General features: G+C 59.9%; 1 protein-coding gene across 1 annotated transcript in view; it reads right to left on the bottom strand.

Annotated features, from left to right (window-relative positions):
• Window positions 1–15,234, bottom strand: part of CACNA1I (calcium voltage-gated channel subunit alpha1 I) — a 104,144-nt gene that overhangs the window by 24,663 nt on the left and 64,247 nt on the right. Inside the window, exons 8-15 of the mRNA XM_068559602.1 lie at window positions 14,576–14,882; window positions 11,720–12,141; window positions 4,111–4,262; window positions 3,237–3,422; window positions 2,809–2,926; window positions 1,911–2,066; window positions 1,326–1,419; window positions 454–656 (exon numbers count right to left, since the gene is read on the bottom strand). Coding sequence (XP_068415703.1) covers window positions 454–656; window positions 1,326–1,419; window positions 1,911–2,066; window positions 2,809–2,926; window positions 3,237–3,422; window positions 4,111–4,262; window positions 11,720–12,141; window positions 14,576–14,882 — 1,638 coding nt within the window. The remainder of the gene's footprint in view (window positions 1–453; window positions 657–1,325; window positions 1,420–1,910; window positions 2,067–2,808; window positions 2,927–3,236; window positions 3,423–4,110; window positions 4,263–11,719; window positions 12,142–14,575; window positions 14,883–15,234) is intronic.

Here is a 15,234-nt window from a genome sequence, read left to right as displayed (position 1 = left end):
CTGCCACCTCCCTTCCCTTGATAAAGGTACAGCAAGTCACGGCATCTTCCCATTTTACAGGAAGGGAAACTGAGGCTCAAGAAGGGCTGTAACTTGGTCATGGTTACAAAGTGTGGCAGTGGCAGCGGCCAGATACAAGCTCAGCTCTGCCCAACCCCAAGGCCCAGCTCTTAACCCTACACATTGCTGCTAAGACAAAAACCCAACTCTCTACACCAGACCCACTGGCACTACTCATTCATTCATTCACTCATTCCTTGTTGCCAGGTCCTGCTCTGTCCCTGGGCACCCAGGAGTGCAACAGACATGGTCCCTGCCTGGTTCTGGCTGGGCAGTCTGGTGCCCTAAGCCTAGGTACCAGTCTGAGGCTGGACTGGCAGACACTTCTTCTCAGGGTCCCTCAGCACACACCCAGCAGGGAGCAGCCATCCAGAGCACCCCACGAGGACTCACCAGGGAGCGCTGGTCGTAGCTCACCCTCCCCAGTGACATGACACTGCTCTTGCGGGAGCCCAAGGCCATTAGCACGGGGTCTGGCTGCAGCGAGAGGCGGGGGGCGGATGCTGCAGCCCCAGTGGGGCCCAGATGTCCACCCAATGGGAGATTGGGGTCCAGGTGCCCGTTGGGGGTCATGGGGATTGGGCAGAGCTTGGGATCTGGAGGGTTCGGATAGAGACAGAGGGAGGAGCAGACAAGAGGACAGAACAAGAGCAAAAGAAGCCATGAGACAAAGAAACAGACAGGGACAGTAACAGAAATGAAGAGTTTTTCTGGAGAGACCTCCTCCACCAGGAAGTCCTCCTGCTTGGACCCCATCACATGTGCCTCCCCTCTGCCCCATTTGCAAGGCTCTCAGCTTTATTTTTGGATGAGTGGATCCCTTGCCTTCTGTGTTCAGGGCCAGCTCCGAGCTTCACCCAACATAGGAACCTCACTCCCATGCCCAATGCAGGAAGAAGGCAGAGCCTGGTTAGCCCGGTTACTGAGAAGGACACAGCATGGGCTGGGGAGGTTTCTTCCAAGCTGCACAGTGGTGCTAAACAAAACCCAGGCATCCTGAGGCCCAAGGCTCTTCGCTACAGGCCAGCTGTATGGAGGGGTGAGGGTGGGCTGCATCCACCCCTGTGGCTAGAATTCAGGAGAGCCATGAATGTCACTGACCTTGGAGATTTAGCAATTCTTTCAATTATAAATGTAAACAACAAACCATAGAGAATGAGCAGTCCTGGAGCCTTGGCGAGGGGAAACCAGATGCTGTGCCCTCTGCCCACCTAGATCTGGGGAAGAGTCCTGGCCTCCTAGGTGACGAGTGGAGGTCCGTTTACCTCCGCCACTGTCCAGGCCCTCCTGGAGCTTGTCAAACTCCTCCATGTTGGATGAGCTCTGGTCCTCGTCCGAGTAGGAGCGATTGGCGTCGCCCTGGGAGACCGTCCCTCACATTGGAACGAAAGTCAGCTTAGCCCTTCCCTCCCTCCTGAATTTTTCAATGGGTGTTTTCACACTCCCCCATTTTACAGATGGGGAAACTGAGGCTCAGAAAAGGGAAGCGAGAAGCTAACAAGGACCTAGGCCACAAACCCACATCTGCCTGATTTTAAGTGTCCCCAAAGCCTCAGAAAATGAAGGAGGCAGGATCCAGAATCCCAGATCTTGGGGACTTTAGGATCTCAGAGATGGAGAAGCCTAGGCCTACACCCCTGGGGGAGAGGCAGGGATCCTAGATGCAGACCCCTCCCCCCACTTGCATGCTTCCTGTGATGGGAAGCTCATCACCTCACTGGCAACCCCCTCCTCTGGAGACCTGTCGCCTGCTAGATGTTTGAATCGCAGTCCTCCTCCATCCAGACCACCCCCCGCCCAGTCTCGTGCAGGCCCCAAAGGGGTGCTTCCTCCACCAGGGCCACAGTCACCTCCGCCTGGAAGCCCTCCACCAGGATGGCCACCAGCAGGTTGAAGAGCACATAGTTGCCGAAGGTCATGAGGGCAACGAAGTAGAGGGAGGCCCAGGGGGAGGTGGAGGCCATGCCATTGTAGAGGACGACGTTCCAGTCCTCCTGGGTAAGGATCTGTGCGGGGAAGGGGGATGACAGCTCAGCCCCTGAGTATCTCCAGGCCCCCCAGCCCACCGGGTGCTCTAGGTGCAGGCACGCCGCAGCCCATGAGCACCTAGAGCACCCTCTCACACACGCTCGGGCACACCCAGGGTCCTCGAAAACCATGGCCCTAGCTGGGGGCAGAGCCGCAGAATCATGCACGTGCGCGTGTGTGCGCGCACACACACACCCCCACACACACACATATACACACACACACACACTGCTCTTCCTGCTGCCCGGCCTGCCCACACCCTCGAGGCCTACGTCACACACTCCTGCCCTGACATGCGCTCCCCACTGACCCGTGCTCCCTCCTGGCTGCTCCCCAACCCCATCCTCTCAGCACCGTATCCCACCACCCAGGGCACAAGCCCACCCTGCCTTCTCCCCTTGTTCCTTCTGCCCCCACCACACCTGTGTGTACACACCCACTCAACCACGGCCACAGTACACGGGAGGAAACAGTCTCAGGGAAGAATCCTAACCCCACAGTCTCAGGGCAGGAGCGAGGGGGCGGGGACGGGCGCCAGGCAGTCAGTCCAGCTCCCAGAGCCAGCGCTGCGTCAGCCTGGCCACTGGAGGCCGGGGTTGAGGGGCCTCCTTGCCAGGCCACTGCTCTTCCCTGGATTCTCTGAGGCTGGGGGCACCTCCAAAAAGTGATCCTGGGAGAAATCCCTTCCCCAGACACCCATGGACACATGCTGGGGCTCACCTGGAACACCGTGACGATGGCCCACAGCAGGGAGTCAAAGTTCTTCCGGTCAGGGACTGTGTCTCCCGTGTCCGTGCGGAGGCTGAATTTGCAGCCAAAGATGTGCATCCCAAGGATGCTGGGGGAGAGACAGAGGTGGCTCAAGGGACTCACACACACCGAGCTCTCTGCCCACCCACCTTGTTTCATTCTCAGAACAACCCACTAAGATGGGAGGGGCCAGTGTTGGTCCCATTTTACAGACGTGAACACAGAGGCTCAGAGGGGCAGTACTCGCCCAGAGCCATAGGGGATTAAGTGATGGTGCCAGGATTCGTATCCAGGTCTGGGGTGTTGCCCGGAGAAGCTCAACCAGCCACACTCCCCAGGTTCCTGCCCACGGGCCTGGCAGGCCCCACAGGTGTGGCCCCAGGGTGGGCGGGACTCACCTGAAGATGAAGATGAAGAGCATGAGCAGCATGCAGAAGGTGGCCACGTTGTCCATGGTCTTCATGAGCACCACGAGCTGCCGCCGCAGCGCAGGCATGAAGCGCACCAGCTTCAGCACCCGCAGCAGCCGGAAGGTCCGCAGCACCGACAGCCCGCCGTCCGCCTGCCCCACAATCTCCCAGATGCTGCGGCCCGCCAGGCAGGGGTGGGGAGGGGAGAGAGGCAGGAAGGGTCAGAGGGAGGCCGGGAGGAGACGAGGGCAAAGGAAGAAGGAGAGGCCAGGTGGGCGGAGAGATGGACAGCTTCCGTTCATTCACTCATTCATCCAACAGGTATTGTTTCACAGGTCACTGCATCTCGTGGCACCCTAAAGCCAGGGCTCTGAACCTGGATTCCATGGACCACCCCCCCCGCCCAAGAAGTCTATGGCCCATAAATATCACTGACCTCTTTTTGAGATTTAACATTCTTTTGATTATGAACGTCAACAACAAACAGCAGAGAATTAGCACTTCCTATGACCTTGTGGCCAATCGAAATCACTCATATTTTTCTATCACATGACAGCCGATACAGATGTTTCCAGATATTATTTATGCTCATCCTTTCTTTGGAATGATGGTAGTCACGGACCCACTGCTAGATCTTGCTATTTAATGAATTAATCCAGAAGTACATATATTGCTAAATCACAAATTTTCAAATATTTTGATAACTGCATTTCAGTGTAATTAGCTTCCTTTGATCTTATGTCCTTCATTTACTGTCTGGGGTCAGTGCATTAAATCCCCCTCCCACCCGGCTCTGTTTCTAGGCCCACAGGCTAGGGGCGGGGTTGCGGCGGGGGCGGGGGGGGGGGGGGGGGGGCGGCACCTGATGATGACAATGATGCTGTCGAAGATGTTGTAGGGGCTCCGCAGGTAGTCAAAGAGCCCGAAGGCGGCCAGCTTCAGCAGCATCTCCAGGGCGAACATGCTGGTGAAGACCACATTGCAGATCTCCAGGATGTTGGTCAGCTCCTCGGGCTGTGGGGGTGTTGGGGAAGGGATCGGGGACCCGGTCAGGCCAGAGGGCAGCCGGGACACCCATCAGCTCTAGAACCTCCGGGGAGGCCCGGCTCTGCCACCCCCGGCTCCATGACCTGCAGGTCAGTGTCCTCGCCGGAGCTCCATCCTCCCCCTGCACTTGGCCTCAAGAACCTTACAACTCTGCCTCATCTCTGCTGTCTTGAGAGGTCCACTGAGATGGGAACACACGGGGCTAACCTTCCACAAAGTTGGCAATGATGCTGGTACTGCACGCTAAGGGCCACATTATGATACCCATTTTACAGATAAGGAAACTAAGGCTCAGAAGCCAGCCAGAGGTTACATGGCTAGACACAGAGCAAGACAAGAAGGCAAACCAGGGGCTGCGGAAACCCCGTTTGCCCACGACCCTAACCCATTTTGGGAGCACGTGCAGGACCTGCCCTGTGCACTTCATAGGCGTCATGCCACTTAGTCCCTCACAAGAGCCCATTATGCATATGAAGAAGCAGGTTCAGAGAAGGCCAGCCCCCTGCCTGAGACTGCACGGTTAGTAAGGGGCAGAGCCAGGGTTTGAACCCAGGCAGCCTGGCTCCAAGTCTCCACCCTTAACCCCTTCCTGTGCAGACTTCCCTACACAGCCTTCCCCCAACCTCGTTCCTTCCTTAGCAATGGCCATCTCAGGATTGTGGGTGGCTGGAGACCATCTGCCCTGTGAAGGGAGGACAGAGACCGTGCACCTACTGTGCGCCACCACGGCTCCCAATCCACCTGACCACCTGGTCAGTGGGGCTTACTTCGCCCGCTTCTCAGAGGAGGACACGAAGGCCCAGAGAGGTGAAGGGTCAAAGTCACCAGCTGCTCAGAGGGAGACTGGCCCCTCTGGCCGCAGACCCAACCTCTGCCCCTGGAGCTGTTTACCTGCTGGTTATTAGCAGTAGGTGACACCCCTGCAAGTGGGACCACCCAAGGAACCCCAGTGTATGAAACAGGCCACCCTGTTGGCCACGACTGGGGGTGGGGTTCCAGGTCCTCCCCCCAACAGCCCGGGCCTCAGTTTCCTCATCCAGAAAACGAGGGGATGGAGTAAGATGAGGGCCATACGAGGCTCCAGCCCCTTCTCTCCCCGCCCCTCCCCCAGCCCTGGCCCCGCCAGGACTGGTGAAGTTCCTGGTCTCTGCTCACCCTGAGCCAGGTTGTTCCCGCCTGAATCACGGAGAAGGGAAGGGCCATTTGTTAGGCCTGAACGTGTGCCCGTGTTGAGCTCGACCCCAACACAATTACTGACAGTCAATCTGTGAGGCCACTGTTAGCAACTCCATTTTACAGATGAGGAAACTGAGGCTCAGAGAAGGGAACTGCCTTGCTCAGAGCCACCCGGCAAGGCTGTGGCAGAGCCACCAAGTCAGACTCCAAACTGCTCTCCCGGTATCCACACCCACACCTCCCCAAACTATTCCATCCATCATCCACTTGTTCTTCACTGCATGCACCCCACAGGTCTCCCAAGCATCTGTCAGGGGCTGGGCTTGTGCTACCCAGGGTGGGCGGTGGTGAATGAATCAGCACATTCTTCCTGCCCTTGAGAAGTGCAGGCTCCGCTGGCAAAGCCCATCGCTCAAGTTAACAAACCACTCAGCAGTGATAAAAACAGAGGGAACTAGAGGGTGGTTTGGGGGAACAGGGCAGTGGAGTCAGGAGCAGCTTTCTATAGGAAACGATATCTCAGCGAGACCTCAAAGCCGAGAGGGGGAGTGGGTGACAGGGAGAAGAGAAGGTTGTCCAGGCAAAGGGACCAGCCCGAACTCGAACTCGGGCTGGGAGGCGGGAGAGTTCCCAGCATCAGCACCGCCCACCCCAGCCCAGCCCAGCCCCCGCACCAAGCAACAGGGCCTCAGGCGCCTGACTTTGATTCCACTTGGGCCAAAGGGAGAAGAGAAAAAAATAACAACCCAACCCTCCCGCTTCCCTCCTGGTGCCTGGGAAATCTAATAAAACTGCCAGCTCCTCTCAAGGCCAGATAAAAGGAGAAGGCACCATTTCCACCTGTAATTACATCTGACTCACAAAATGGTCCCAAAAGGGGAGTGGGACCCTGAGAGAGGCCCCCAGTGGGGGAGGGGCTGAGGCCCGGCATCCCTGGCTGAGCCAGGGCCCAGATGCTACTCAGAGCCACCAATTTCCTAGCCTTTCAAAACAGAGGTGAAAGATTTGGACGCTGACAGGCCGTAATGGCAGTCACCCTGCTCTGGGCCACACGCACTGCACACACACTCCCGCCCACCTGCAACTGATGCGGAGCCCGCAGCTTTGCTCTCCCCAAAAGGTAGGTCACCCACTCGCTCCCCTCCTCCCTCGCAACAGCTGTTTCTCTAGTCAAGCGCACACCTGTTAATCTTTTTCTAATGGACCATCCATCACTCCTGCGAGCATTTTTCTGAGAGAGACAGCGAGTGGGAGAGAGAGATTGACAAATACAGACACGGTGAGTGAGAGACCAAAGGGGGAGGTACGTGGAGAGGGACAGGGCAGCCACGAGGGAGATGGACAAAGAGACACTCGAAAGAGAGGTGGACCGATAGACAAATATAGACCCAGGGAGTGAGAAGCAAACGCAGGGTGTGGAGAGACAAGACAGAGAGAGAAAAACAGAGATAAACACATAATGAAGGACCAAGATCATGACACTGTGAGTCAGAGACAGAGCCAGAAAGTGAGAGAGAGCAGGCAGACAGACAGACAGACAGGCAGAGACTGCAGAGAGGTGGCTGGAGATGGCAAAGACCCACCCCATGGAAGAGGAGGTGCCGAAGGGCAGAAAAACCAGGTTAAGCCAGAGGCAGGAGGATAGAGGGCCGATGAGGAGGGGCTGCAACCTGAAGGTGAGGCCAGAAGCAGAGGGAGACGGGGCAGGGGCGGGGCCAGCTCGTCCCTGCTGGACGCCAGGCTTGGGAGGCCCAGCTGCCCAGCCTCTGGTCATTTCTGCAGGGCCAGATAAGGGCCCAGCTGGGCAGGGGTCTCTAAGCTGCCCCCAGGAACCCCTTGAGCCCAACATCATCCTCATGATAGCAATGGCAGCTGGTGTTGAAAACACCTCCCATGTGCCAGGCGGTGCTAAGCACTTTCCACGGATTATCCCGTCTAAGCTCAAACATTACCCTATAGTATCCCCATGTTACAGCCAGGAAACCTGAGGCTCAGAGAGAAGTGACTGTCCCTGGCCACAGCCAGGCAGTGGTAAAATCCGATCTCAAACCCAGGTCTCCTCCCTCTGGCCCGCCCCACCTCCCCGTGGCCTAGGTGCCTTCATCTGCACTACTTTTCCGACTTCAGGCTCCAGTTCAGCACGGACATGTCACTGGCCTGCTTACAAGCCTTCCATGGCTCCCCACTGCCCTAAGGATAAAGCCAGTCTCAGGACCCTTCCTTCATGGACTGACAGCCCCTGGCCTCTTGGGCTGTCTGCCCTGCCCCGTGTGCCCATCCTCCTTTCGTAGGGATGCCCATGCTCCTGGTGCCTGCATCTGCCCCTCCTTTGTCTAATGAAATCCCTGTCGTCCTTCAGGATCCATCTCGAGTGCCATCACCTCCAGGAAGCCTTCCCCAACTGCAGTTCATGTTGGTGTCTCTCTCCCCTAAGTCCTCACAGAGCTGGGGAATGTCAGGTACTAAGCCACTCCATCTTCCTCTTCCCAGAGTCGCCCCAGATCTGGCTTGGCAGTGACTTGATGAGACTGCTGAAAAGAGAATAAAGCCTGACCCTCTTTTTGTTGTCCGACGTGGTGAGCATCCTCTAGTTCCAGGACAGCCTTGTGCAGCTCCGGAGGAGTCATGGGCCAGGACGGGCGAATGCTGGGAGAGGGAGGGGCTGAGAGAGCCTGCCCCCAGGAGCAGTGCCTCCCCACCCACCTCCCGTCGGCTTCCTGGAACCTCCGATTCAACCTCAGCGTCTCAGCTTCTCACCACGTCACGCTGGGCAAGCCAGTCCGCCTCTCTGAGCCTCGGTTTCCCCGTCTGCCCAGTGGGGACAAGACACTCACCCCGCCTGCCCTGGGGGCTGCCGAGAGGATCACACCGGGAAGATATGTGACAGCAAATGATGACAGAGAAATCTGGCTGCCCAAGCCGACCCCGCCCACCTGCCTGTCACGCAGCCTCAGTCACAGACTGTTCTGGGCCCACTCCCCTCCAGGGCTATGCCGACTTCAGCACCATCTGACCACCCCATGGGTCACACACAGGCCACTGCCTGGCTGACCCCCACTTTCCCCTGTCACCTCCTCCTAGGCCGGTCCCTGCAAGGAGTAGCTGTGGCCACAAGGAACCTGGTGACACTCCCTTGTGATTTTGGCAGCCGTGGCCACCTAAAGGCCACGGGCAACCACAGTCTCACCCCTCGTTCGAGCACCTGTGACCACAGAGGCCGGGGTGGCCCCACTTCACAGATGGAGCAGGAAAGCAATGCCCAGGCTCTGTCCTGCCCTCACCGCCGGCCCCCCCGGCCCCCCACCCGGCGGCCACACCAAGCTCCCTGCCGGCAGGGGCCGCCACGATGCCTCCCTTCTGCGGTCACTTGCTCTGCGGGAGGGGGGCTGCGAGCGTTCACCGGCCTCTCCTCCCGCTCCCCCCCTTTTCTCCCTGCCCCCTGGCAGCCCTGGGCCACCTCTCTCTGCAGGCACCGCCTCAGCGGCTGCCCAGAACAACCTCAGGGGCGGAGGGCTTCCTGCCAGCAGCGTCTGGGAGCTAGGGGCGTGGAGCAGAACTTCCCGCGCCCCCCACAAGCAGGCCCTGCGCAGAGCTTGGCCAAACAATGGCTGCCACTCGGAGCTGCTTTAAAGAGAGTATTTTTAAAATTCTCCCTCCCCCTCACTTTTTCCTTAATTAATAATTTTTTGAGGCTCCAGACGGCAGCTGGTAAACTTACCCCAAGGGTGGTGGTGTAAGGCTCCAACAAAAGATTCACAAATCTTTCCTAACGAGTGGGCACCTACGATGCGCCAGGGTTCTTGATGCATCGAACCCTCCCAGCTACTCTGGGAGGAGGGGGTCCGTGTGCCCATTTCCAGATGGGGGACACTGGCCGAAGGAGGCCAAGTGACTTGCCCAAGGCCACCCTACCAGTCGACAGCAGAACCAGGGATGGAGCCCAGACCTGGGGCGGCGGATTGCAGCTCTCTGGCGGTGGTCTTCAGAGTGCGGCCGGGGTTGGGGGGCGGAGGGGGGATGTTAATACCTGCCTTGAGGATGGTTGTGAGGACTCAATACACCAGGCTGGCTCGGGGCCTGGCGCTTAGTAGGTGCCAGGGAGCCGATCCCTATGACGGCAAGGGCATGAAGTTAGGGCACCTGCTCATGGATGAGGAGCCAGGGAGGATCCTCTGAAGGGGCAGAGAGTGCCTACTGAGGGCAACCCAGTGGGGGGACCAAGAGGGGTCCCACGGTGCCAGAGAGAAGAGGCTCCCCCATCGGGAGGCTAGAAAGTTTGCCCAAAAGGACGTGGCAGAAGGAGTGAGGGGGGACAGGCCAGGCAGGAAGACCCTGAGGAGGCTTGGGCAGGGACCATAGCCTGGCCTGAGGCTGGGGCTGCAGAGAGAGGGGGAAGCTGGACCCAGAGGATGGAGCCACCCAGGCCACCGTGTTTTGCCGTGGAGGGATGGCTGAGAAGGCAGGAATCAGTAGTACACTGGTAAACGGGCCTCTGAAAAATAGCCCTGATTTGCAGCGTATGTCAATTTCCACGGTGTAAATACTCCCACCACGGCCAATTTCAAGCTACCAACTGTTTATAAGGATGGGCTTGCGAAATCCTTGAGTATGAGGAAATTGGCTCTTGCGAGCTGCTTCCACAAGCCGCTGGCAGGGGTGGGGCTCAGGCCCCGGTGCAGCAGGACTGTGACACGCGCCCTTGGTGCTGCCCCACCCAGAAGCTAGAGCCAGCACCCCAACAGCGCAGGCTCCCTGTGGGGCCTTCCCCGGGGATGCTGGGCCAGGCAAAGGCCAGAAGGCTGGACCCTAGGCGAGGGGGTCCAGCCTGCCTGTCTCACCAGCTTTACCCTGCAGAAAGCCTCCCCAGCCCTCCCCAGAGACACTTAGTTAAGCCGGAATAAGTGGCAAACAGGCAGCTCCGAGCAGAGCGTGGCGGCAGCCCCAGGGGTCGCATTTAAGTGAATTGAATGAAGCCTGTGCCTGGTGAGCGAATGAAGAGGGAAATGAGAGTGTGGCCCACCACGGGGCACGGGGCGGGGGGTGGGGGGGCTGCAGAAAGAGGGCCACGGGGAAGCCAAGGAGGCGTCGAAACCCTAAACTCTGCGGTGGTGTCAGTCTTGCCACACAAAGATGTGGGTTCAAATTCGGCCCCTGACTGGCTATGGGACCTTGGGCCAGTGACATCCCCTCCCTGGGCCTCAGGGTCACCAACTGCCAGATGGAGTGCCTCATAGGAAAGGGGTGCAGGTTAAGGGAGGGACCCCACCTAGCAGCTGGGGGACAGTGGGAGCCAGAAAATGATGTTTTTCCAAATGGATCCAGGGCTGGACTTGTCCAGGCTGTCACCCGGGGTGCGACCTATGGATTGGGGACATCTGTGCGGACCCCCCAGAGCCCTCCATCCTGTGTCCCCACAAATACCCTCTTGTACACATCCTCCCTGTGCTCCTGCCACTTCCCAGGAGCCATGCCCTCCTCCATGTGCTATCCCCCCTTGGGGACCCTTTCTCTGAACTCATCTCACCTGTGAATCCCCAGCAGTACCCCCGATGGCCTAGGGGGCCTGGGACACACCAATCAACGCAGCCAACACCCTCCCTGCGCCCCACGCACCCAGAGCTGAAGACAGAAGAAACCACAGGTTTGGCCAAGAAGGGAGATGGGGGACAGCCTTTGCAGGGCAACCCTGGGGCCCCTCAGTGCCACGGGGCTGCGGTGAGGCAGGGAGTAAGTGGGGGGCGGGAGGGGCAGGAGGGCGTCCCACCTGCGGAAGGTATCAATATGTCGCAGGTGGAGCACGAAGGGCCTTGAATGTCAGTGGAAAGGTCTGCATTTTGTGCCAAGGTCAGTGGGGGCTCTGGAAGTTTGGGGGCAGGGGCACTCCCAGCCTCTGGAAAGACCACTCCAGCCATTTTGGAGAGAAGAGGCAGGAGGGTCACATGGAGAGGCGACAAATGGAAGTTAGGACTCTGCAGGGACTGGCGGGGGATGGGTTGTGGGGGACCTGGTGTCCACGCTGAGAGGCTCAGAGGGAAAGGAACCACATCCCCCTGTTCACACCCCAAGGGGCCATTCGGTCACTCGTTTACCCTGAGCTCCGCCCCCTCTGTGCCGGGCCCTGGGCTGGGCACTGAGGTCACGTGGCTGAAGGGGACCCAGGTGAGGGGAGGACAGACAGACAGCGGGTGTTCGACAGGCCCGGGCTCACCCGTGCCGGGCCCCCCCGGGCCCCGCCCCCCGACACTCGCCTGCTGGTGGTGCTCAATGCCCATGCTGACGGTGTTGACCAGGATGGCCATCATGATGCCCCGGCTGAAGTACTTGCTCTCCACGATGCCCCGCAGCTTGGCTCGCGTCTCCCGCCACACGTCTCCGCACAGCCAGGCAGCCCCGTCCGCCTGCCCCTCCTCGTCCTCGTTCTCCAGCTCCGAGGAGGCCCCATCCTCACTGCTCCGGGCCCCGTGCCCGCCGGCCTCGTCCTCGCCGCCGCCCGAGCCCCCGGAGCCCGAGCCCTCCTGGCCCGAGTTGCTGCTGCCCAGGCCCGAGGGCCGCCGGCCCGCCTCCTGCTGGCAGCGGGGGCAGCTGGCGGGGTCGGAGGCCAGAATGGCAGAGATGGGCTGCACCAGCGTGTGGAGCGTGGAGCCCGGGGGGCTGTGTCGGGGGCACGGCTCTGGAAAAGAAGCCGAGGGCGGGCTTGGTGCCTCGGGTCCCGCAGGAGGCGGCCCCCGCGCGCGCTAGGCCCGGCCCAACCTGGGTTACCACTCGCGTGTGCCCACAGGGTCTGCCTGGAACCCGCTAGCCCTGCCTGGAGGCCAAGTGGCTCGTGGTTCCTGGGGAAGCAGCTTCACCCTCTGGGCTTCGTTGGCCCCCGAGGAAAAGCGGGGACCGGGAGCACCCACACACCGGGGCCATGGGGCGGATTCTGTTGGTTAATACGCGGCATGAGCCCAGAGCGGTGTCCTCGCCCTGTCACTTCCTGCCCCGTGGCCCCAGGTCGGTCACCGAAAGACCCTCCAGGAACCCCAGGCCCTCCCCACAGTCCTGCTTCAGGACATCATGGAGCTCGGAAAATGGCTGAAAAGGCCGTCGTGGAGGGGAGACACCCCTCAGAGGAAGCCAAGGTGGCCTCGGCATTCCTCAGTTCTCCTGCCCGTGTGGGGGGCCTATCACCAGGGAGGAAGGGGGCAGGAGCCCGGGCAGGGGCAAGCCCTTGCTCTAGAAGCACCACCCCCTACGACTCCCCCCCCAAACCCTGCACAGCTGAGTCAGGGTTAACCCCGGGAGGGGCAGGAGCTGTCATCCCCCGAGCTGCCCAGGGAGAGTGCGAGAGGCCGGGCCGGTCTTGGACCCACGTCCTGTGATCTGTGAACCATTTCAAACAGGTGTCAGAGAGGCTCTTTCTGGATAGTTTGGTTCCTTCTTTATATTTGTCTGTGTTTTCCTAGAATACGCAGGTTTGGCTGGCGTAGCAAAAAAATAAATAAATAACGTTAAAGGGAAAGAAAAACCTGTAATGTCCACCGTTCATTTCCACACTTGCTTCTGAACACCCCCCTACGTCTGGACAAGGCTCTCTGACTCAGTCACCCTCTAGACCGGTAGGGCGGCCAGAAGCCCAAGGGTGGGCCACCTCAGTGCTGGAGGTCACGGCAAAGTCCTTCCCAGCCCAACTGAACATGGGGCTGGGCCCCCTGACACTTGTTTCCCAAGGAAGGGAGATGGGGGAGGCACGAAGGCCCAGGGCAGGGGGCACGGCCTCCCTCCAGAAGCCTGTCTAGGGCTTCTCTCCACGTGGTTTCCACGGAGAGGGCGATGGGCGGCAGCAGGAAGCCCTGAGCTGTAAACACCCCTCTCCGTGTCATCCAGAAACACGGGGTGCCAGCCTTGCCTGACCCCAGCTCCCCTGTCCACGTGCTGGGCCAGCCCACGGGCCACCTGGAGCCTCCTCCAAGACCACGCCTGGACGGCTGGCCCCCAGGGGCGGCTGGGCGGCAGCTCCGAGGATGAATTCTCCAGCTTGCCTCCGAGAACCTCAGGTTCCCAGAACGTGAGACCTGCAGGGGCAGGGCCTGGGGGTGGCTGGCTCCCACGGCACACGGCCTCATCCTCGCTCCACGGCGGGGAGCCGGGCCGTCCACCGTCACAGCTGCGCCTACTCTGGGCTGATGCCGGCTGACTTCCTTGTGGGCACCGCCTGGGGGCAGGACTGGGCCTGGGGTGGGGCCCACCTCCTGTGGCCCTTTGCCTCCTCTTATGGGAGCGGTTCACGTCCCCCTAGAGGTGGGCTCAGCAGAGCCTGCAACTCTGACGTCCCCAATGCCGAGCTTTTGTCACTGACACGCTGTGTGACCTTAAGTGACTCCCTTCATCCCTCTGGACGTTAGTTTTCCCATCTGAACACTGAGGCTAATATTACTCACTCTGCTCCCTTCGCAGGACTGTTTTCTAGAACAGATGAGAAAACGAATGGAAACCCCTTTTTAAGCCTACGCTGCTAACTCTCTGGAACCGTCTACAGTCGAGCAGGAGAAACGGCCCCAAGGCAGGAGCAGATCACAGTGTTCGTGTGTCCCCAGCACGCCCTGCCTCTCTCTGCAGGGCTGGCCGCGGCCCTCTCATTCCAGCTGCCCGACATCGCTGCTCAGGTGTGCTAGCAAGCAGGCAGGCGGCCACAGGAACCCATGGGGGATCAGCGGGGTGAGAATGGAGACAGGCTGCAGTGGTGGAGGGATTTTATATATAGTTTCACAAGACTACGGACAGGCTATTGTTCATTCTTTCGAGCGTGGCTCCCAGGGCGGAGCCCGAGTCCCTGTGCCCACATGGGATCAGAAGAAGATTCCTCCAGGGCAGGGCTAGGTCCCCCAAGCACAGGGCTAGCCCAGGCCAGGCACCAGCAGGTGGTCAGGAAAGGGGGGCAGGGAACCCAGGGGTGTGGATTGGAGCTGCCAGGGGAAGATCCGGGTTCTGAACTTGCTGGATACCTCTGCTTGTGCTGGGAAGACAGGGCACGCTTGCAAACAGTGCTGTTTCTGAGTCCCCAGCTAGAGGCACACGAGGCCTGCGCGGGGCACCCTGGAGGCCAGGGGAGGTGGGCCACTTACTGTAGTGCCTGGGCTCCTTGACGTGGGGCCCGGGCTTGGTGGAGCCGGGTGCCCCCGGGGCCTGGCGCCGGCTCTGCAGGGCCTGGTAGAGGCCCAGGGCCCGGCGCTTGGCCTTGCGCAGGATGTGGCAGACGTACTGGAAGATCTCCTCGTAGCAGTCACCAGGCTCGGCGTAGCTGGCCACCGTGCTGGAGGACAGGTAACGTTGCCGCTGCTCCAGCATCAGTCGGTGCTCCCGCTGCTTGGTCTCCGAGAACTGGGTCGCTATGACAACGAGGCACAGGTTGATCATGAAGAAGGAGCCCACCTGTGACCAACGGGAGGAGAGGACAGGGACAGAGGGGACGGTGGGGTGAGAGGAGGTGGGGGCAGGGGTGGGAGGGTGGGAGAGGGAGACGGAGAAGGAGAAAGAGAGACGGGGAGACGGCGATGGAGGTGGAGGGACGGAGGCAGGGCGAGAAGCAGAGGGATACAGAGGCCGAAAGGAAGACAGGAGGAGGGGCAGGGGCAGATCCCAGACATGGAACAGGGAAAGAGACAGCCAGAGACAGGGAGGTACAGACAGACAAGGGCAAGGAGGGACACCAAGGGAGAGTGAGACAGGCTCAGAGAGGACAGAAACGGAGGGTGTGGGAGGCACAAAGTGACAGGGGCGGGTG

Source organism: Eschrichtius robustus, chromosome 13 (genome assembly GCF_028021215.1).
Source record: "Eschrichtius robustus isolate mEscRob2 chromosome 13, mEscRob2.pri, whole genome shotgun sequence".
In the NCBI taxonomy this organism is placed as follows: domain Eukaryota; kingdom Metazoa; phylum Chordata; class Mammalia; order Artiodactyla; family Eschrichtiidae; genus Eschrichtius; species Eschrichtius robustus.
Note: the sequence above shows the minus strand (reverse complement) of the source record. Positions and strands in the feature narration are given on the sequence as shown.